Here is a 14,217-nt window from a genome sequence, read left to right as displayed (position 1 = left end):
ATGGGCATATTTCATCATTAATATATCCCTTCCCAATCAAGTAGTCACTTAGACGGTTATACCACATCCGTTCGGATTGTTTTAATCCATATAGTGAGCGTTTTAATCTTATTGAAAACACGCTCTGTGGTTTAGAGCCACTTGATTTGGGTAATTGAAGTCCATCTGGAACCCTCATATATATCTCTGAATCTAGATCCCCATAGAGATATGCTGTAACCACATCCATAAGCTGCATGTCAAGTTTTTCGGAAACTACCAAACTAATAAGGTAGCGGAACGTTATAACGTCCATTACGGGAGAATATGTCTCCTCGTAGTCGATTCCAGGGCGTTATGAGAAACCTTGCGCCACGAGGCCGGCTTTATATCTAACCACCTCATTTTTCTCATTATGCTTTCTAACAAAGACCCATTTATGGCCAACAGGTTTTATATCTGGGGGTGTCTGCGTTATGGGCCCAAATACCTGTCGCTTTGCTAGTGAATCCAATTCAGCCTGGATCGCATCTTTCCATTTAGGCCAATCCGCTCTTCGTTGACATTCTTCGACAGAGCAAGGTTCGATATCATCATATTATATAATTCCTTTTGCAACATGCTATGCAAATGCATCATCAATTGCCATAGAATTTCTATATATCATCACATGTACACTAGTGTAATTCATGGAGATCTCTCTATTCTCTGGAATTGGTTATGACATTGTAGCGTCTCCTAATGATGTCTCTTGGACATAACCATAAACCGGAATATTCTCATTAGATGGATTATTTACATCGATAATTAATGGATTATTTTGTGCCAAACTCGCTTTCTTTCTTGGGCAAGAATCCATCGAACCTATGGGCCTCCAGCGCTTCCTGGCAAGAGCCGTGCACCTAGCCACAACTTCACCATCATTGTGAGAGGGGACGTTGGCGCCATGCTCAGTTGCCTTTGAGATGGCGTCATGTCCTCTAATTTTAGGGATATCAATCCTTGCAGGCACTTTTGCAGCAGGTATGTGTGATCTCGTCACTTTAGCGATATCAGAAAATGCATCAGGCATCGATTCTGCTACGTTCTGAAGATTGAGAATTCTCCGCACTTCAATTTCGGACTGTACGGTTCGGGGATCAAGATGAGACAGAGTGGGGACAGACCATGACAATTCCTGTCGTTCTTGTGGAACATTTATGTTCTTATCTCCCCCTAACGACGGGAAGACTATCTCATCGAAGTGACAATCCGCAAATCTAGCGGTAAAGAGATCGTCTGTCAAGGGTTCTAAGTAGCAGGGCCGGCCCTGTGAGTTTGGAGGCTCAAGGCGGAAAAAAATTCGAGGCCAACAAATTCAACAATTGAATCCCTAAAGATGTGGTGATGTGGGTGGTGGACGACGGCGGTTGGCGGTTTTGGTGGACTGGAGGAGTGTTGCTAGTACGGTGTTTTGGAACAAGTAAAATTGCAAATCTTATTGCTTGCAAAGATTTGAAAGCTCCTGCAGCCATCAAAATGAAAACCCACAACAGTTATATAAATGAAGACAAGTAAAACACAAAGCAAAAGGAATGAGATCCTGCAAAAAGAGTCAGTACCAGAAACTTGACAAGCAAAATTAAATAAAAACAAAACAGTATGTGATAAACAAAAAGTAAAAGAAAAGAAGCAAAGCGTGTCATCGCTGGCCAATTTCCAGGGCGGCGGCAGAGGCGGAGGAAGAGCTCGACGGCACAGAGAAGAGGGAAGGCGGTGTGGGTTGGGAGGAAGCGTTGCTTGACGCTGGAGGCGAGCACTCTGGGCCAACGAGGCGGCGGAACTCGGGGGCGGAGAAGCCCATGGATGTGAGGAAATGGACGGTGGATTTGAGGTCGTGAGGGAGGCGGAGACGATGAGAGGGTGCTATGGGTGCCCAAATCAGATATTGTCCTACCAGGCGTCGGCGCATGGGTTGCTGTCGGATGTCAAGGAGGCTGCGTTGAACTCGTCGGAGGTCCGTGAGGTCCGTGGTGGTGAAGGTGAGTCACGGTGGTGACAGGAAGTGGGTGTCAGAGGAGAGAGAAACATAGATCTAGTTTCTCTGTCCTCCTTTAAACCAAAACAAGAGGGAAGAGATGAGAGAGAGGGAGGCGGAGAAGAGAGAGACGTGCAAAGCAGAGCTTGGAGGTGTTGGACGAGAGCAGTGAGCAAGGGTGGGTCATGGGTGGAGGAGATAAGAGAGAGGGAAGTGGAGAAGAGAGAGAGATTTAGGGCTGTCAAGAGGGAGGAGGAGACCTCTTGGAATCGAGTAGAGGAGAAGAATAACCCAACTTGAAATAAAGCGTCCTCACTCCGTGTCTTTTGTTTCTTTAGCTTTTTTTTTTTTTTTAAATTGCAGTCCAACATAAATATTATTATTTTTTAGGCCCCCTGAAATCTGAGGCCCTAGGCCTGGGCCTGCTTCGCCTAGGCTCAGGGCCGGCACTGCTAAGTAGCGGACAATTGTTGGAGAATCATATCCAACATAAATGTCTAATCGTCGTTGAGGACCCATTTTGGCGCGCTGTAGGGGTGCAATTGGCACATAAACTGCACACCTAAATATGGGTAAGTGTGAGACATCAGGCTCATACCCAGTTACCATCTGGGACGTAGAGAAGGGCTGAGTGGCAGTAGGCCTCAGACGAATAAGCACAGCTGCATGCAATATTGCATAGCCCCAAGCAGAAATAGAGAGATTGGTGCGCATTACCAATGCCCTAGCAACCATTTGTAGTCGTTTAATGGCTGCTTCTGTTAGACCATTTTGGGTGTGAACATGAGGAACGGGATGTTCAACTTCAATCCCGATGGACATGCAATAATCATCAAAAGTCTTTGATGTAAACTCCCCAGCGTTGTCTAATCTTATAGACTTAATAGGATGATCAAGGTGGTGAGCCCGTAACTTAATAATTTGGGCTAGGAGTTTAGCAAATGCAGCGTTCCTTGTGGACACAAAAGCATGACATGTGACCAGCGTGTCGATGCATCAACCAACACAATAAAATATCTAAATGGTCCGCATAGTGGTTGAATAGGTCCACAAATATCACCTTGGATTCTTTGCAAGAATGGTATATTTTCTTTAGTGTCCTTTGCATAGGTGGTCTCGATCCTAATTTTGCTAAAGAGCAGGGTTTGCAGAACGAATGATGGGCTTTAGAAACAACCAATGAGGATTTTGGTTGAGCCACGAAGTCACAATTGACTATAGAAGTGAAAGTTGGAGACAAAAGAGCATTGCTGGTGTCAATGCCACCCTGAGGCCGCACGTGGACAGCGGCGCCGGCCAAAGATGGCTGGTTTTAGGGGTGAACGGCGCCGTGAGGAGCAGGGGCTCTTTTAGGGTCCAAAATCTGATTTTTACTTCTTTTCGTTCTGAAAAATGGATGTCCGTGCGAAATCTTTAATATACGGATCATCATATCACGACCTGGATGTCCCAAACGGTCATGCCAAAGCCTATATGTGTCGGAATCCCATAAATCATCTCTCATAACATGATTGGATTCAATTATTCAAATAGTGGTTGCATACAACCCACTAGATCGACACATAAGTTTTTCTAAGACTCTTTTATGTCCATAGTCATTAGAGGTGATGCAAAGGAACTCTTATCCATTCTCACAATATGTTTCCATATGAAAACCATTGGCTCTTATATCTTTGAAGCTCAATAGGGTTCTTCCTGCCCTAGGAGCATAAAGAGCTTCGGTGACATTTAAAATTGTGTCGTCGGGAACATAAATTGGGCTAGTCCTCTACCATGAATCAATTTAGATGATTCAGCCATCGTAGTCACGGAAGATCGAGAAGGCGTCATCCATAGAAATAGTTGCCTATTTCGAAGGATGGTATGTGTAGTTACACTATCCACGAGGCATTCTAGCTCTCCGGGAAACATACTGAAAAATAATAAAGTTCGAAATTAAAAATATGTCCAAGACATTGAATAAAATAAATCGAGACTTTATTAATAATAGCCAATGATTACATCAAAGTTTCCAAAGTCTAATCCAAAATAAAAATCAAATTTAGACAAATCGTAGTCACTCTATTCGTTTGGTAACTCCAATCAAATATGACCAGGGAAGTAGAGAGATGTCGGTGGAGCGAGGCTCTCTTAAATACCACTAATCTCAATTACTTTCCTAGACATCATACTTAATTAGATGCGCCACATGAGAAAGAGTTGGTACAAATTGTCATTTATTGACTAAGGCATATTGCCATTACATAATTCTTGGAAAATAAATAAAGGACTACACTAATCAAAATCTGCAGCATCCTTGTGCAATTCTTTGTCAGATTTGAAGTCCGCTATGGTGAGATTGACGTTGGCATCATCACCATCTTCTTCTTCTTCGGCAAGATAGGCTTCATGCTCTCTAAAGTCTCTATATGCCTTGTAATGCGCAGTTAATTGTTTGTTTGCATTGCATTGCTTGAACCAATGCTCACTTGATCCACATCAATGACACATGTCATTGTGATTGCCTCCCTTTAATTGAGGTGCATTGTTTGCACTTGGGTGGCATCTCCTAGAGGAGTTGGCGCCATTCCCACGGCCTTGGGCGGCTCCACCACTTCCTGGAGCCCCACGGCCTCCTCTCCCACGTTGTCATGTGTTGCCACGTGTTCGTCCTTCATTCTAAAGATTACCTTCCTTTGAAGGGCGGTTATATGGACCAAAATGTCTGTTGTGTCCCTTATTTTTAGGGTTCCGCTCCTTGCGCCCTCCTTTGGGTGCATTATTATAATTCGCCTCTTGAACGCTCTAAGTTCCTATAGGCCTTGAATTATAATTCTTCACGAGGATATTATCATGTTTTTCAGCTACAGACATAACGTTAATTAGCTGATGGAACCTCGTGATCCATCCAGTATTGTATTCGGTTCGATATTGCTTTGATAGCAAAATTGCTGAGACGGGGAAGGTGGAGAGAGTTTTCTCAATTAGCTCTTGCTCTGTGACGGGTTGTCCACAGAATCCCAACATAGTTTTGAGGGGCAGAACTTCTGAATTATATTCAGCTACGGACTTGAAGTCAGCGAATAGTAGATTGCTCCATTGAACTTTCAAGTCGGGGAGGAGGGTGTCCTTGACATTACCAAAACGCTCTTCTAGCGCAACCCATAATTCCCTAGCATCCTTGATTGCCATGTACTCCAATCGGAGTGATTTATCCATGTGGCGTCTCATCAAGATGAGAGTAATAGCATTATTTGTAGCTGAACGCTCAAAAATAAGCGCAGGGTTTGGTGCCTGAATTACAGGTAAGATCCATTTTGAAGTGAGGTGGTTCTCAATGTCCGTGACCCAACTATGATATTCCGAGCCAGTTGAGTCAAGGATAGGAAAGACAAGCTTTGGCTTCGACATCCTGAAATAAGAAGAAGAAATATATTAGTTTCGGTGTTAAAACTTCCACGACAACTAAATAATAAGATTTCCAAGCTATGCTACCAAGAAATCGATTCCCAAGAATAATTGGATTAGACTGAAATAATGATGTTTAATATGGTCATAAATCGATGCTTGCGGACGCTCTTAGTCCAAAGTCTTACGAACGCTCTTAGTTTGTTAATAGTGTGAATCCCCACGATTCTGCTTTTCAAGAATCGAACCCACGTTATAAGAAAGATGGGATGAAGAAGAAGGGAGGTTGCAAGTCCCCGAAGAAAAAGAATGAGAAATTAAAGTACGGAAAAGCGGGAACTTTAATTATAAAAACTTACTTGATTAGTTTGAAGCTTGAAACCTTGATTCTTGAACTTGTAGTTGATGTAAGTCGAATTGGTAGGACTAGGTGGGCTCGGTGATGTATAGTAGCTGTGAAGATGGTTGTTTGCGTGGGCTATAGAAGGTAGGAAGGCCGGGGATGGCTCCTTGGTGCGCGGGGGCGAGTGGTCCAAAGGCTAGCAGTGCTAGCTGGGTTGCGGCAAGGCTGTAGGGACAGCAGCGCAGCGGTGCAGGGCTGCAAGTGCACGGGAGCGTAGCGAGCAGCAGGGGGCTCAGAGGCGCGCGCGGGGCAAGCAGTGGTGATGGTTTGGCTAGTCGGGCTAGGGGCTGCGGTGGTGAAGAAAGATTTTCGGGTTTTTTTTTTTTTTAATTGATTGTGCTTTCTTGACGTTTTCTCTCTCAGAAACCCTAGGCCGGTCTCTCCGCTTGCAATTATTGCTCGCCATCGTCTTGGGGTTGCTGCCGAACAGGAGATCTACTGCCCAAGGATTTCGTCTAAGGGATTCTCTCCGGTTCGTCAGATGGTTTGGCTGGGATGGTGGCGAGGCGATGGTCGTGCGGCATAGGTTGATTTACTGATCCTCGCAGATGGCTTCTTCGATCGACGGCGCCATGGGTCTTGCTCAACGGCGATAGGGATTGCGAGGCCTGGCTCGGGGATGGCGTTTCCCTGGTGATGCAGGTTGCGCCAGCATGGCTCGGCGGTTTGGATTGCGGAGATGGTGCAGCGGTGCAGATCATGGCGACTCGGCGATGTGGTTGACAGGAACGTGGCCGTACTGTGGTGCATGACAGGTCTGGGAGGAGTGGTGGACTGGTCCAAACCAAGAAGATGGGCCTGAGTGATCTCTTTGGTGACCCTTTTGGGCTTTTGTTCTTGGGTCTCTCTGGTGGTCTTTTGCTTTCGGTTTGCTTAGTTTTTCCTTGTTTGGTTTTTTGTTGTACTATTTAAATAAGTCCCTCCTCTTTTGAGCGAGGGTTTGGGTGTTTCTAGGTAGTGTCGTTGTCTTTGTTTGGTGTCTTGGTTGTTTTGGTGTTTCTAGGCGTTTGTTGGTGCTTTCTGGTTATCAGCTGATGGTGAATCACCCTTACACGTGGTCTGGTTGTTTTGGGACGCGGTGTCCGAACTGGTAGAAACAGTTCATCTAAATGGTGGTGGCGGGGTCGTATCGTTATACATTCTGGTTATAGGTTAAATTGGGTTAGGGTTGAGCTTTTTTAGCTCATGTTTGTCCCTCTCGTTGGATCCAATGATATGTAACCTGTTTGGTTATTAATAGATGGTTTATTTTCTCAAAAAAAAAAAAAAAATTGTACTTTTTTTTCTTTCTCTTTTATTTGAATTGTACTTTTTTCTTTCTTTTTTTAAATTTGGAGCAGTTCCTGCCACCTGACAGAGGAATTTGGGGTTTTCTTTTGGGTTGTGGTAGATGGAAACATAGTATTTTAAGGCATGCAAAGAAAAGAGCATATCAATCAGTATGCTACTCATTCCACTGTCATGTAATAGTCTCAAAAATAGTCACTTACATAATTTGTTTAACATCGAGTATAGAACATATTTTGAGCTACATAATCTGTTTTTGCCTCGTTCTAAAGTGGATTCAAGGCGACACGGTTACATATAGTTTGATAATTCTCATCTCGGTTACATATAGTTTGATAATTCTCATCTAATGTGGTGATAGAGATAGACAGGAAGATTCTGTTGACAGCTAGATTCATGTTCCAAGACCAAGGTTGGATGCTCAACAAGAACCAACGACATCAATCACAAATTTAGAGAGCAGACTTCAATGCAATGGGTTCCAAGACACTTGGATTCACCACAGCAAATTCAAGAAGCTCCTGGTTCTGTTCAAAAGTTGCCATGTCTCCCTCACTCAAAGTCACCCAAGCCTCTGTTCCATCATCCTCTCTTGTGCTCACCAATGATGCTACATTTCTGTTTAAACCACTAGGAATATTACTTACCCAAATTGGCCTTCCCCACCCAAAATTCACCTCATACAATACCTTATAATCACTCAAACCTGTGCAGACATGAAAGTTCATAATGTCATCTCTATGGATGAAATCATCTGACTCTTTGAAAGATTCGATAATCACCCGAGATCCATCACTCCCTTTAAGTCTTTCGGCACAATAGTTGCTCGCCTCTTTGAGCCCTTTCCTTAGTTGAGCAACCAAGCCTTGCAGCTCCAACTCACTCTCATTTGCCTGTGCAGCAAAGTATCCCACAAGGTTCCCTATAGAGTCATCAGACAAAGGCGGCACGACCCTTTTGCGAATATCCACGGATTGGGACAACACAGAGAGCTTAGGAGGAGACTTGTGCAGTAAGCTTGATCTTGAGGCTGCAGCCACTGCACATCTCCAAATGAGAGCTGTGACAGCTTCGGAATTCGTGGGCTGTTTCACATTTGCACTGGCTGCTTTAGTCTGAAGGGCGCCAATCTTTGATGCATAAAACACAAACCTCTTTGTGACACAGCCATTCGTTCTCTTCTCGATGATATGATCCACAGCAGGGTTGTGGGCAGAGGAACAATCCATTGGTGGGAACCGAAATGAGGCGTTGAAATCAGGAAGCAGTGCTTGACTAAATCCAAGAGCACTAGCAGCCCATGACATAATGAATGTGTTCAGTGAGGCTGCATCACCCAATTTACGTGACATGCACACACCAATTGCCAATCCACCACAATCAAAAAAGTTCTCCTGAACAAGAAGCAGAGGCCCGGTCCCTGCTTTCGGGGACTCAATCTCTACCGGAAGGAGCTGCCTCAGTGCCTCGGCATCAGGTTGTGCTAAAAGGGTGGAGAGAAGGCCATGGACACGAGCTTCCACATAGTCAACACCATCATCGAAGCATTCGATTGAGATGTTTTCTTTGATTCTTCCAGCAAAAGGGTAGAAACGAGTCAGAGTTTCGGACAGTGACTTCTTCATCCAGAGGGATCTCTTTGCAGGTGTGAATGTAACGTCACGATCATTGTAGAGGTAGAAGAGAACCAAGGGCTCATAAGCAACAGGAGCAAGTTGGTCTAAAAGGGAAAGCTTGAAGTGTTTGAGATAATGGGGGGTTGGAGAAGATGGCTTAATGGTTTCACTTCTGATTACCTCAAACTTCATCATCTCAGATTCACACAAACACAACGGAGAGATGTAGTGTGCGTTTTGATTTGAGCATATGAAGAGAAAGTAACAGAGCACGTGTTATATATAAAAAACTGTAGAAACGAGAAACGTGTTAATGATGCCATACAGGCTGGTAATTAAAGGTCAAAAAGTTACCAGAAGGTGCTGCCATGGCGGGAACACATTGGTGCACGTACACAGTAAAATTCAAGGCTATGATAATGTCGGAAAGCCACCAGAGGCAAGTAGGTAAGGTTTCAAATAGGCCGGCCATCAGAATCTGACTATATTGGTATTGGTATATGTCGCACTCACAGTCGAGAACAGTAGAAATGAATAAGAATAGCATGAATTACGCTTGTAATGTTATGATGGTAATTAGACACTTTTGAAACCCTATAAAGATCAACTTAGCAAAACAATCAACCAAATCGGATATTATTTAGTTATTCAAAACTATCGAACAAATGGATGGCTTCTGCAACAGCTACCATTTTCATGATGATATGCATTTTTGTTTATTTAATACTGATGACTCAATAATCTCAAGTTTGATTAATTTATTTTCACTGAGAAGATCTTTAGAAAAGTGCTTTAAGGAATAAGGAAGATTAGGGACTGAGTTAAAATATTTTTAATTCGAGAAGATACCAAAAAATCAAAAACGATTTCAGATCTCTTAAATAATTTCCTCCATCTCTTTTTAATCAGTTTCTTCTGATCTGTGTGTTGTATATATTATTCACCATGTAATAATTAATTAGCTTTCCAATATAGATGATCAAGTTATTCTTCTAATGTTGATCAGTAAGCAATAAATTATGAGCGTTTTATCATGGCCGTATCCTTAAACCACAGACTAGACTTTTAATATGAAGACCAAAAGGATACGATAAGAGATGGTGTCCAGCTCTTTTCTCTTTTAAAAAACACTATGAATATTTACAACTTCTCCGTACTATAGGTTGCTGGCCATTTGACTAATGGTATTGAAAATATGGAAAAAGCCTCAATAATTCATCTCAAATTGGATCTATTTAAAAGCTTGCCTACTCAATAATTGTACACCCTCTTTTTGGAATAAGAGCCGCTACAAATAGCAATTATTTTGGTGTTAATCTTGTGCTTATGTTCAACAACGTTGTTGTTTTGGAATTTCAGGGATAAACGAATCAACATTAATTCAAATGGAAACTCTATATATATATATATTTGGCAATTTTGTTATTACACTTCCAGGGTACAAAGACAAAGATCAAATGCATGAAGAAAACAAAAAAGCTAGCGAATAAGGCCGTGTTTTGTTGTCATGTGTCACCTAACACTTGGATTTACAGAAGCATATGCAAGCAGCTCTGTACTGCTCTCAAATAAGGCCATGTTTTCTTGGTTCATAGTCAACCATGCTTCTATTCCATTCTTATCCAACAAAACAATAATATTTTCAATTGAAACACTAGCAATGCTCACCCATTTTGGCTTTCCCCATCCAAAATCTGCTTCATAAAAAGGAAACCTACACCAACTTGTGCAGCTGTAGAACTCCACGTCATCACTTTTTTTCAGGTTCTTGTACTTATCTTTGATCCCTTGCCATGCTTCATCAGAACCAAATATGGTTTTTGTTATAGCAGCATAGTTTTCAATCCCTTCCCTGAATTTAGAAACCAAGTCTTTTAGATCTATGGCCACAATAGTACCGTCTTCAACTTCAGCCTTTGATCTATAAAAACCTACAACATTCCCAGCAAAATTTTCAGGCAAGGGAGGCACAACCCTTTTACGCAAGTTCACATCTTGGCTGAACACTGATGGCCTTTGAGATCCTGATTTTGATGTCGATGCTTCGACTGCACATTTCCAAATGAGTGCTGAAATCGCTTCTACACGTGTAGGTTGTGGCACAGCTGAACTAGCCACTTTAGATTGTAGAGCAGAAATGTTTGAGGCATCAAACACATACCTCCTTGTTATATTGATGTTCTTTTTGGAGTATACTCGGGCTGGTGGCTGTGAGTCATTAGAGAAATCTTGTGGTGGAAAGAGAGATGCCGAACCAAATTCTGGAAGCATTACCTATAACAAGTAGAAATTTCAGAAATAATTTTTTTGAATGTTAGAAACATGAATAACTACCAAATATAAGAAGAGTCATGATACATACCTCACTATCAGTACTGGTTGTATTTGTTACTTGAGCCCAGCAATTGATGAATGTGGACAGTGTGGAGGCATCAGCAATCTTATGTGAAATGCTAAACCCAATTGCCATTCCACCACACTCGAACAAGTTGACTTGCACAAGAAGCAAAGGACCAGTCCCTGCCTCCTTGGATAAAATCTCAGCTGGAAGGAACTGTTCTAATATCTCGGCTTCTGGTTTTTCTAGAAAATCTGATAAGGAACAGGTGACTTTCGCTTTGACAAATTCAGCTCCATCATCATTACATTCGACCACTGTATTACCTTTAATTCTTCCTGCTAAAGGGTAGAAGTGAGTGAGAGTTTTACCTAATGATTCTGCTAGATGCTCACATATTTCAAGCTTACTAGAAGTAGTATTTGGAAAGAAGAGAAGGAGTGGAGTGTAAATTGTAATTGCCATCTGATCGAAAAATGACAGCTCAAAATTTCTAAGATGATGAGGAGTTGGGGAGGATGGCTTAATTATTTTCCTCTCAATGATTTCAACCTTCATCTGTGTATCCATCTCAACTGCTTGAGTTAGTTCCTAAACAATGAAACCTGGTATATATAAGAGCCGATTTGCTCAGTCTGAAAACTTGACCATATGGTTCGGAAATGGTATTTTATCTGCTTAGTCTACAAGTTCTAAGGTTGAATGGAAAAATATGCACACCAGTCCATTGTTTAAAGTTCTGTCAAATTGAGAAACAGAGTTGAAACAGAGACTACTAGTATCAAAACATCATCTCAGAACCACAAGAGGCTTTTTGTTTCAGACTTTCAGGTACTAAGTAATGACAGAAAGGTTTAAAAAGGCATGTGCTAGCAGCTCCTCATTGTTTTCAAATATGGCAATGTCTATTTATTTCAAAGCCAAGCGTGTTTCTATGCCATCTCCACCACTTGCATCCATCAGCTTAATCAAATTTTTTGGTCGAATTATTGCTCAAGTTGGTTCCTTGACAATGAAACATGGTCTATTATAATGCGAAGTCTAGAATGGCTAGTCTGAAAACTTGACCATATGGTACAGAAATGATATTTTATGTGCTTATTCTACAGCTATGTTGCCTCTGAAAATCACCTCGGCCTAGATAGCCGAGGGATCAAGGAACAAATGTCCTTCTCGATGAATGGATGTGGAGCGTGCCAGCACACGGCCAAAAGGCCAAGTGTGCAATTGTAGATGTAGTAGATGTAGCGCGTGTGTTCTGACTTCGTTGAGCGACTGAAAGCCGAGGAAGGAACAATCTCGGCTGAGGGTTCAATGCCTTGGAGACAAGGACTTTTGGGTTGTTCAATGGATGAGTCGCAAATAGTGATTGGTAACCGAATAATTATGTTAAACTACTCCTAGTGCAAAAACATAAACACAATAGTAAAAGAGCAAGGAAGTAAATTCTAGACTAAGTGCATAAAGGTAAAGAGCAATGAAGTAAATCACAAAAAAGTAAATAACGATAAAGTAAAGAGCGAAAAAAGAAAATAATAAATGGCTTGAAGAATAAAATTATCAACTATTATAAAAAGGTAACAAACGAAACAATTGAACGATACTAGGTTATAAGAAAACGAAGGGAAATGACTTGAACTAGTAGAGCCAACAACTAAAGAATTGAAAAGACAATGAAACTAATCTGGAGCTAAGAAAAATAAAAGGAAACCCATGATGGAGTTTTGACTGGAGATGTGTGTGTGTTCTCTGTCTTCTATCGATGCTTCTTTATATAGAGGAAGTTAACTTGCTTGACGATCAAACTGAGATAAAGTCTTTCTCTTGAACTCAAACTGTTTGCAGTAATCCAATGAAGCTACAGCTTCTTTAATTAAACTAGCATCAGAAGAATAAGGAAGTAAATAAATTATATGCCGCACGTACTTGCCTTCATTCCATTCTTTGTTCAAAGTCGCACTGCATGTACAAATGTTATGAATCGTTTATCAATAAACAACCAAACAGCTAGCTTATTTAACTCCCTCTCTCATCCAAATTAGCCAATAAATGCATATGTGAGCTGCTCTCCTTAATTGTTACAAATACTCTAAAGGGCAATGATATAGGGCCTCAATGAGGCCTAAGATTTGTGGCCTCAATCCTATGTGTCAAGCCATGTCACATATACACCTCATTAATTTGTCAAATCATGTCATGTCATTCTTGAATAAAAAGACTATCTTATCCTTTCAAAATCTAATGGCTCTAAATTATTTTAACTTTATTCTAGAAAAGATACATTATTTTATTCTTTTTCTTTTTCTTTTTCTTTTTTTTATTTTATATATATATAATTCGTCTAAATTTTTTTTATATTTATAAATTTTTGTGAATATATATATATATATATATATATATTTATCTATAATTCGTCAAAATATATATATATATATATATGTTGTTGAATATATAACGGCTCTAAATTATTTTGACTTTCTTCTAAAAAAACTATTGTTTGGTTTTTTTTCCTTTCTTTCTTTTTCATTATTTTGGATTTTTTTCATTATACATATTAAAAAAAAAAGTATGGATGTGTGTGTGTATATATAATTCTTCCAAAAAATTTATATATTTTCGATGGAGAATTAATGTGGTGTGTGTGTGTGTGTGTGTGTGTGTATATATTAATATCGTAATTATAATCCATGAAATCTGGTAAATTGAAGTAATATTTAAATATTTTAATAAATAAATTTAATAAAATTAATGGAAGATTAGTTACCTTATATTAACAAGTTAATTTGAAAAGTCAAAAATTAAATTAGATTCACAAAAATGGAAAGAAAATGTATTTAAATCGTAATTTTAACTCATAAAATCTGGTGATTGAAAACCTAGATATCTAAATTGATTAGGAAGTTGATATCTAAAAAGAAATTGCTTAATATGGAATACAATATATTGCACATGAGGAAATTAATTTTTGAAAGTATACTTGTTTTGTTGATCCCAATTTTTTCAATAGACAATAATGATTTTTAAATGTGAATGATAGCTTCTATTTTAGTGTAAATATGACTTTAGAAAAAAGTTCTCAGTGAACTCTACTTGTTCATTATTAGCTACTTAGTACTTTTTTGTTCGTATAAGACATGTTAGTACTTATCTGACTTTCAATTTCAATGTGAATGATATATGGCTTCAATTT

The 14,217-nt window shown here is 40.3% G+C and overlaps 2 protein-coding genes across 2 annotated transcripts; both read right to left on the bottom strand.

Moving 5' to 3' along the window:
* Positions 1 to 7,525: 7,525 nt before the first annotated feature.
* On the bottom strand, positions 7,526 to 8,884 carry LOC112203398 (BAHD acyltransferase At5g47980). Its single transcript, XM_024344371.1, has one exon. It carries the CDS (start codon positions 8,882 to 8,884, stop codon positions 7,526 to 7,528), a length of 1,359 nt encoding a protein of 452 aa, XP_024200139.1.
* Positions 8,885 to 10,113: 1,229 nt separating this feature from the next.
* On the bottom strand, positions 10,114 to 11,597 carry LOC112166869 (stemmadenine O-acetyltransferase). Its single transcript, XM_024303793.2, has 2 exons — positions 11,052 to 11,597; positions 10,114 to 10,963 (listed from the first exon to the last, which is right to left on the bottom strand). The coding sequence occupies exons 1-2, from the start codon at positions 11,595 to 11,597 to the stop codon at positions 10,202 to 10,204; spliced, it is 1,308 nt and encodes a 435-aa protein (XP_024159561.1). The 3' UTR covers positions 10,114 to 10,201.
* Between the last annotated feature and the right edge of the window lie 2,620 nt (positions 11,598 to 14,217).

Source organism: Rosa chinensis, chromosome 5, assembly GCF_002994745.2.
Source record: "Rosa chinensis cultivar Old Blush chromosome 5, RchiOBHm-V2, whole genome shotgun sequence".
Taxonomy (NCBI): domain Eukaryota; kingdom Viridiplantae; phylum Streptophyta; class Magnoliopsida; order Rosales; family Rosaceae; genus Rosa; species Rosa chinensis.
The sequence above is the reverse complement of the archived record's forward strand: the minus strand, read 5'-3'. Positions and strand labels throughout refer to the sequence as shown.

Coding starts and splice junctions, on each gene's coding strand:
- LOC112203398 (XM_024344371.1), bottom strand. CDS start 8,884: ATGATGAAGTTTGAGGTAATCAGAAGTGAAACCATTAAGCCATCTTCT.
- LOC112166869 (XM_024303793.2), bottom strand. CDS start 11,597: ATGGATACACAGATGAAGGTTGAAATCATTGAGAGGAAAATAATTAAG. Junction 10,964..11,051: donor CAACCAGTACTGATAGTGAG/GTATGTATCATG, acceptor TACTTGTTATAG/GTAATGCTTCCAGAATTTGG.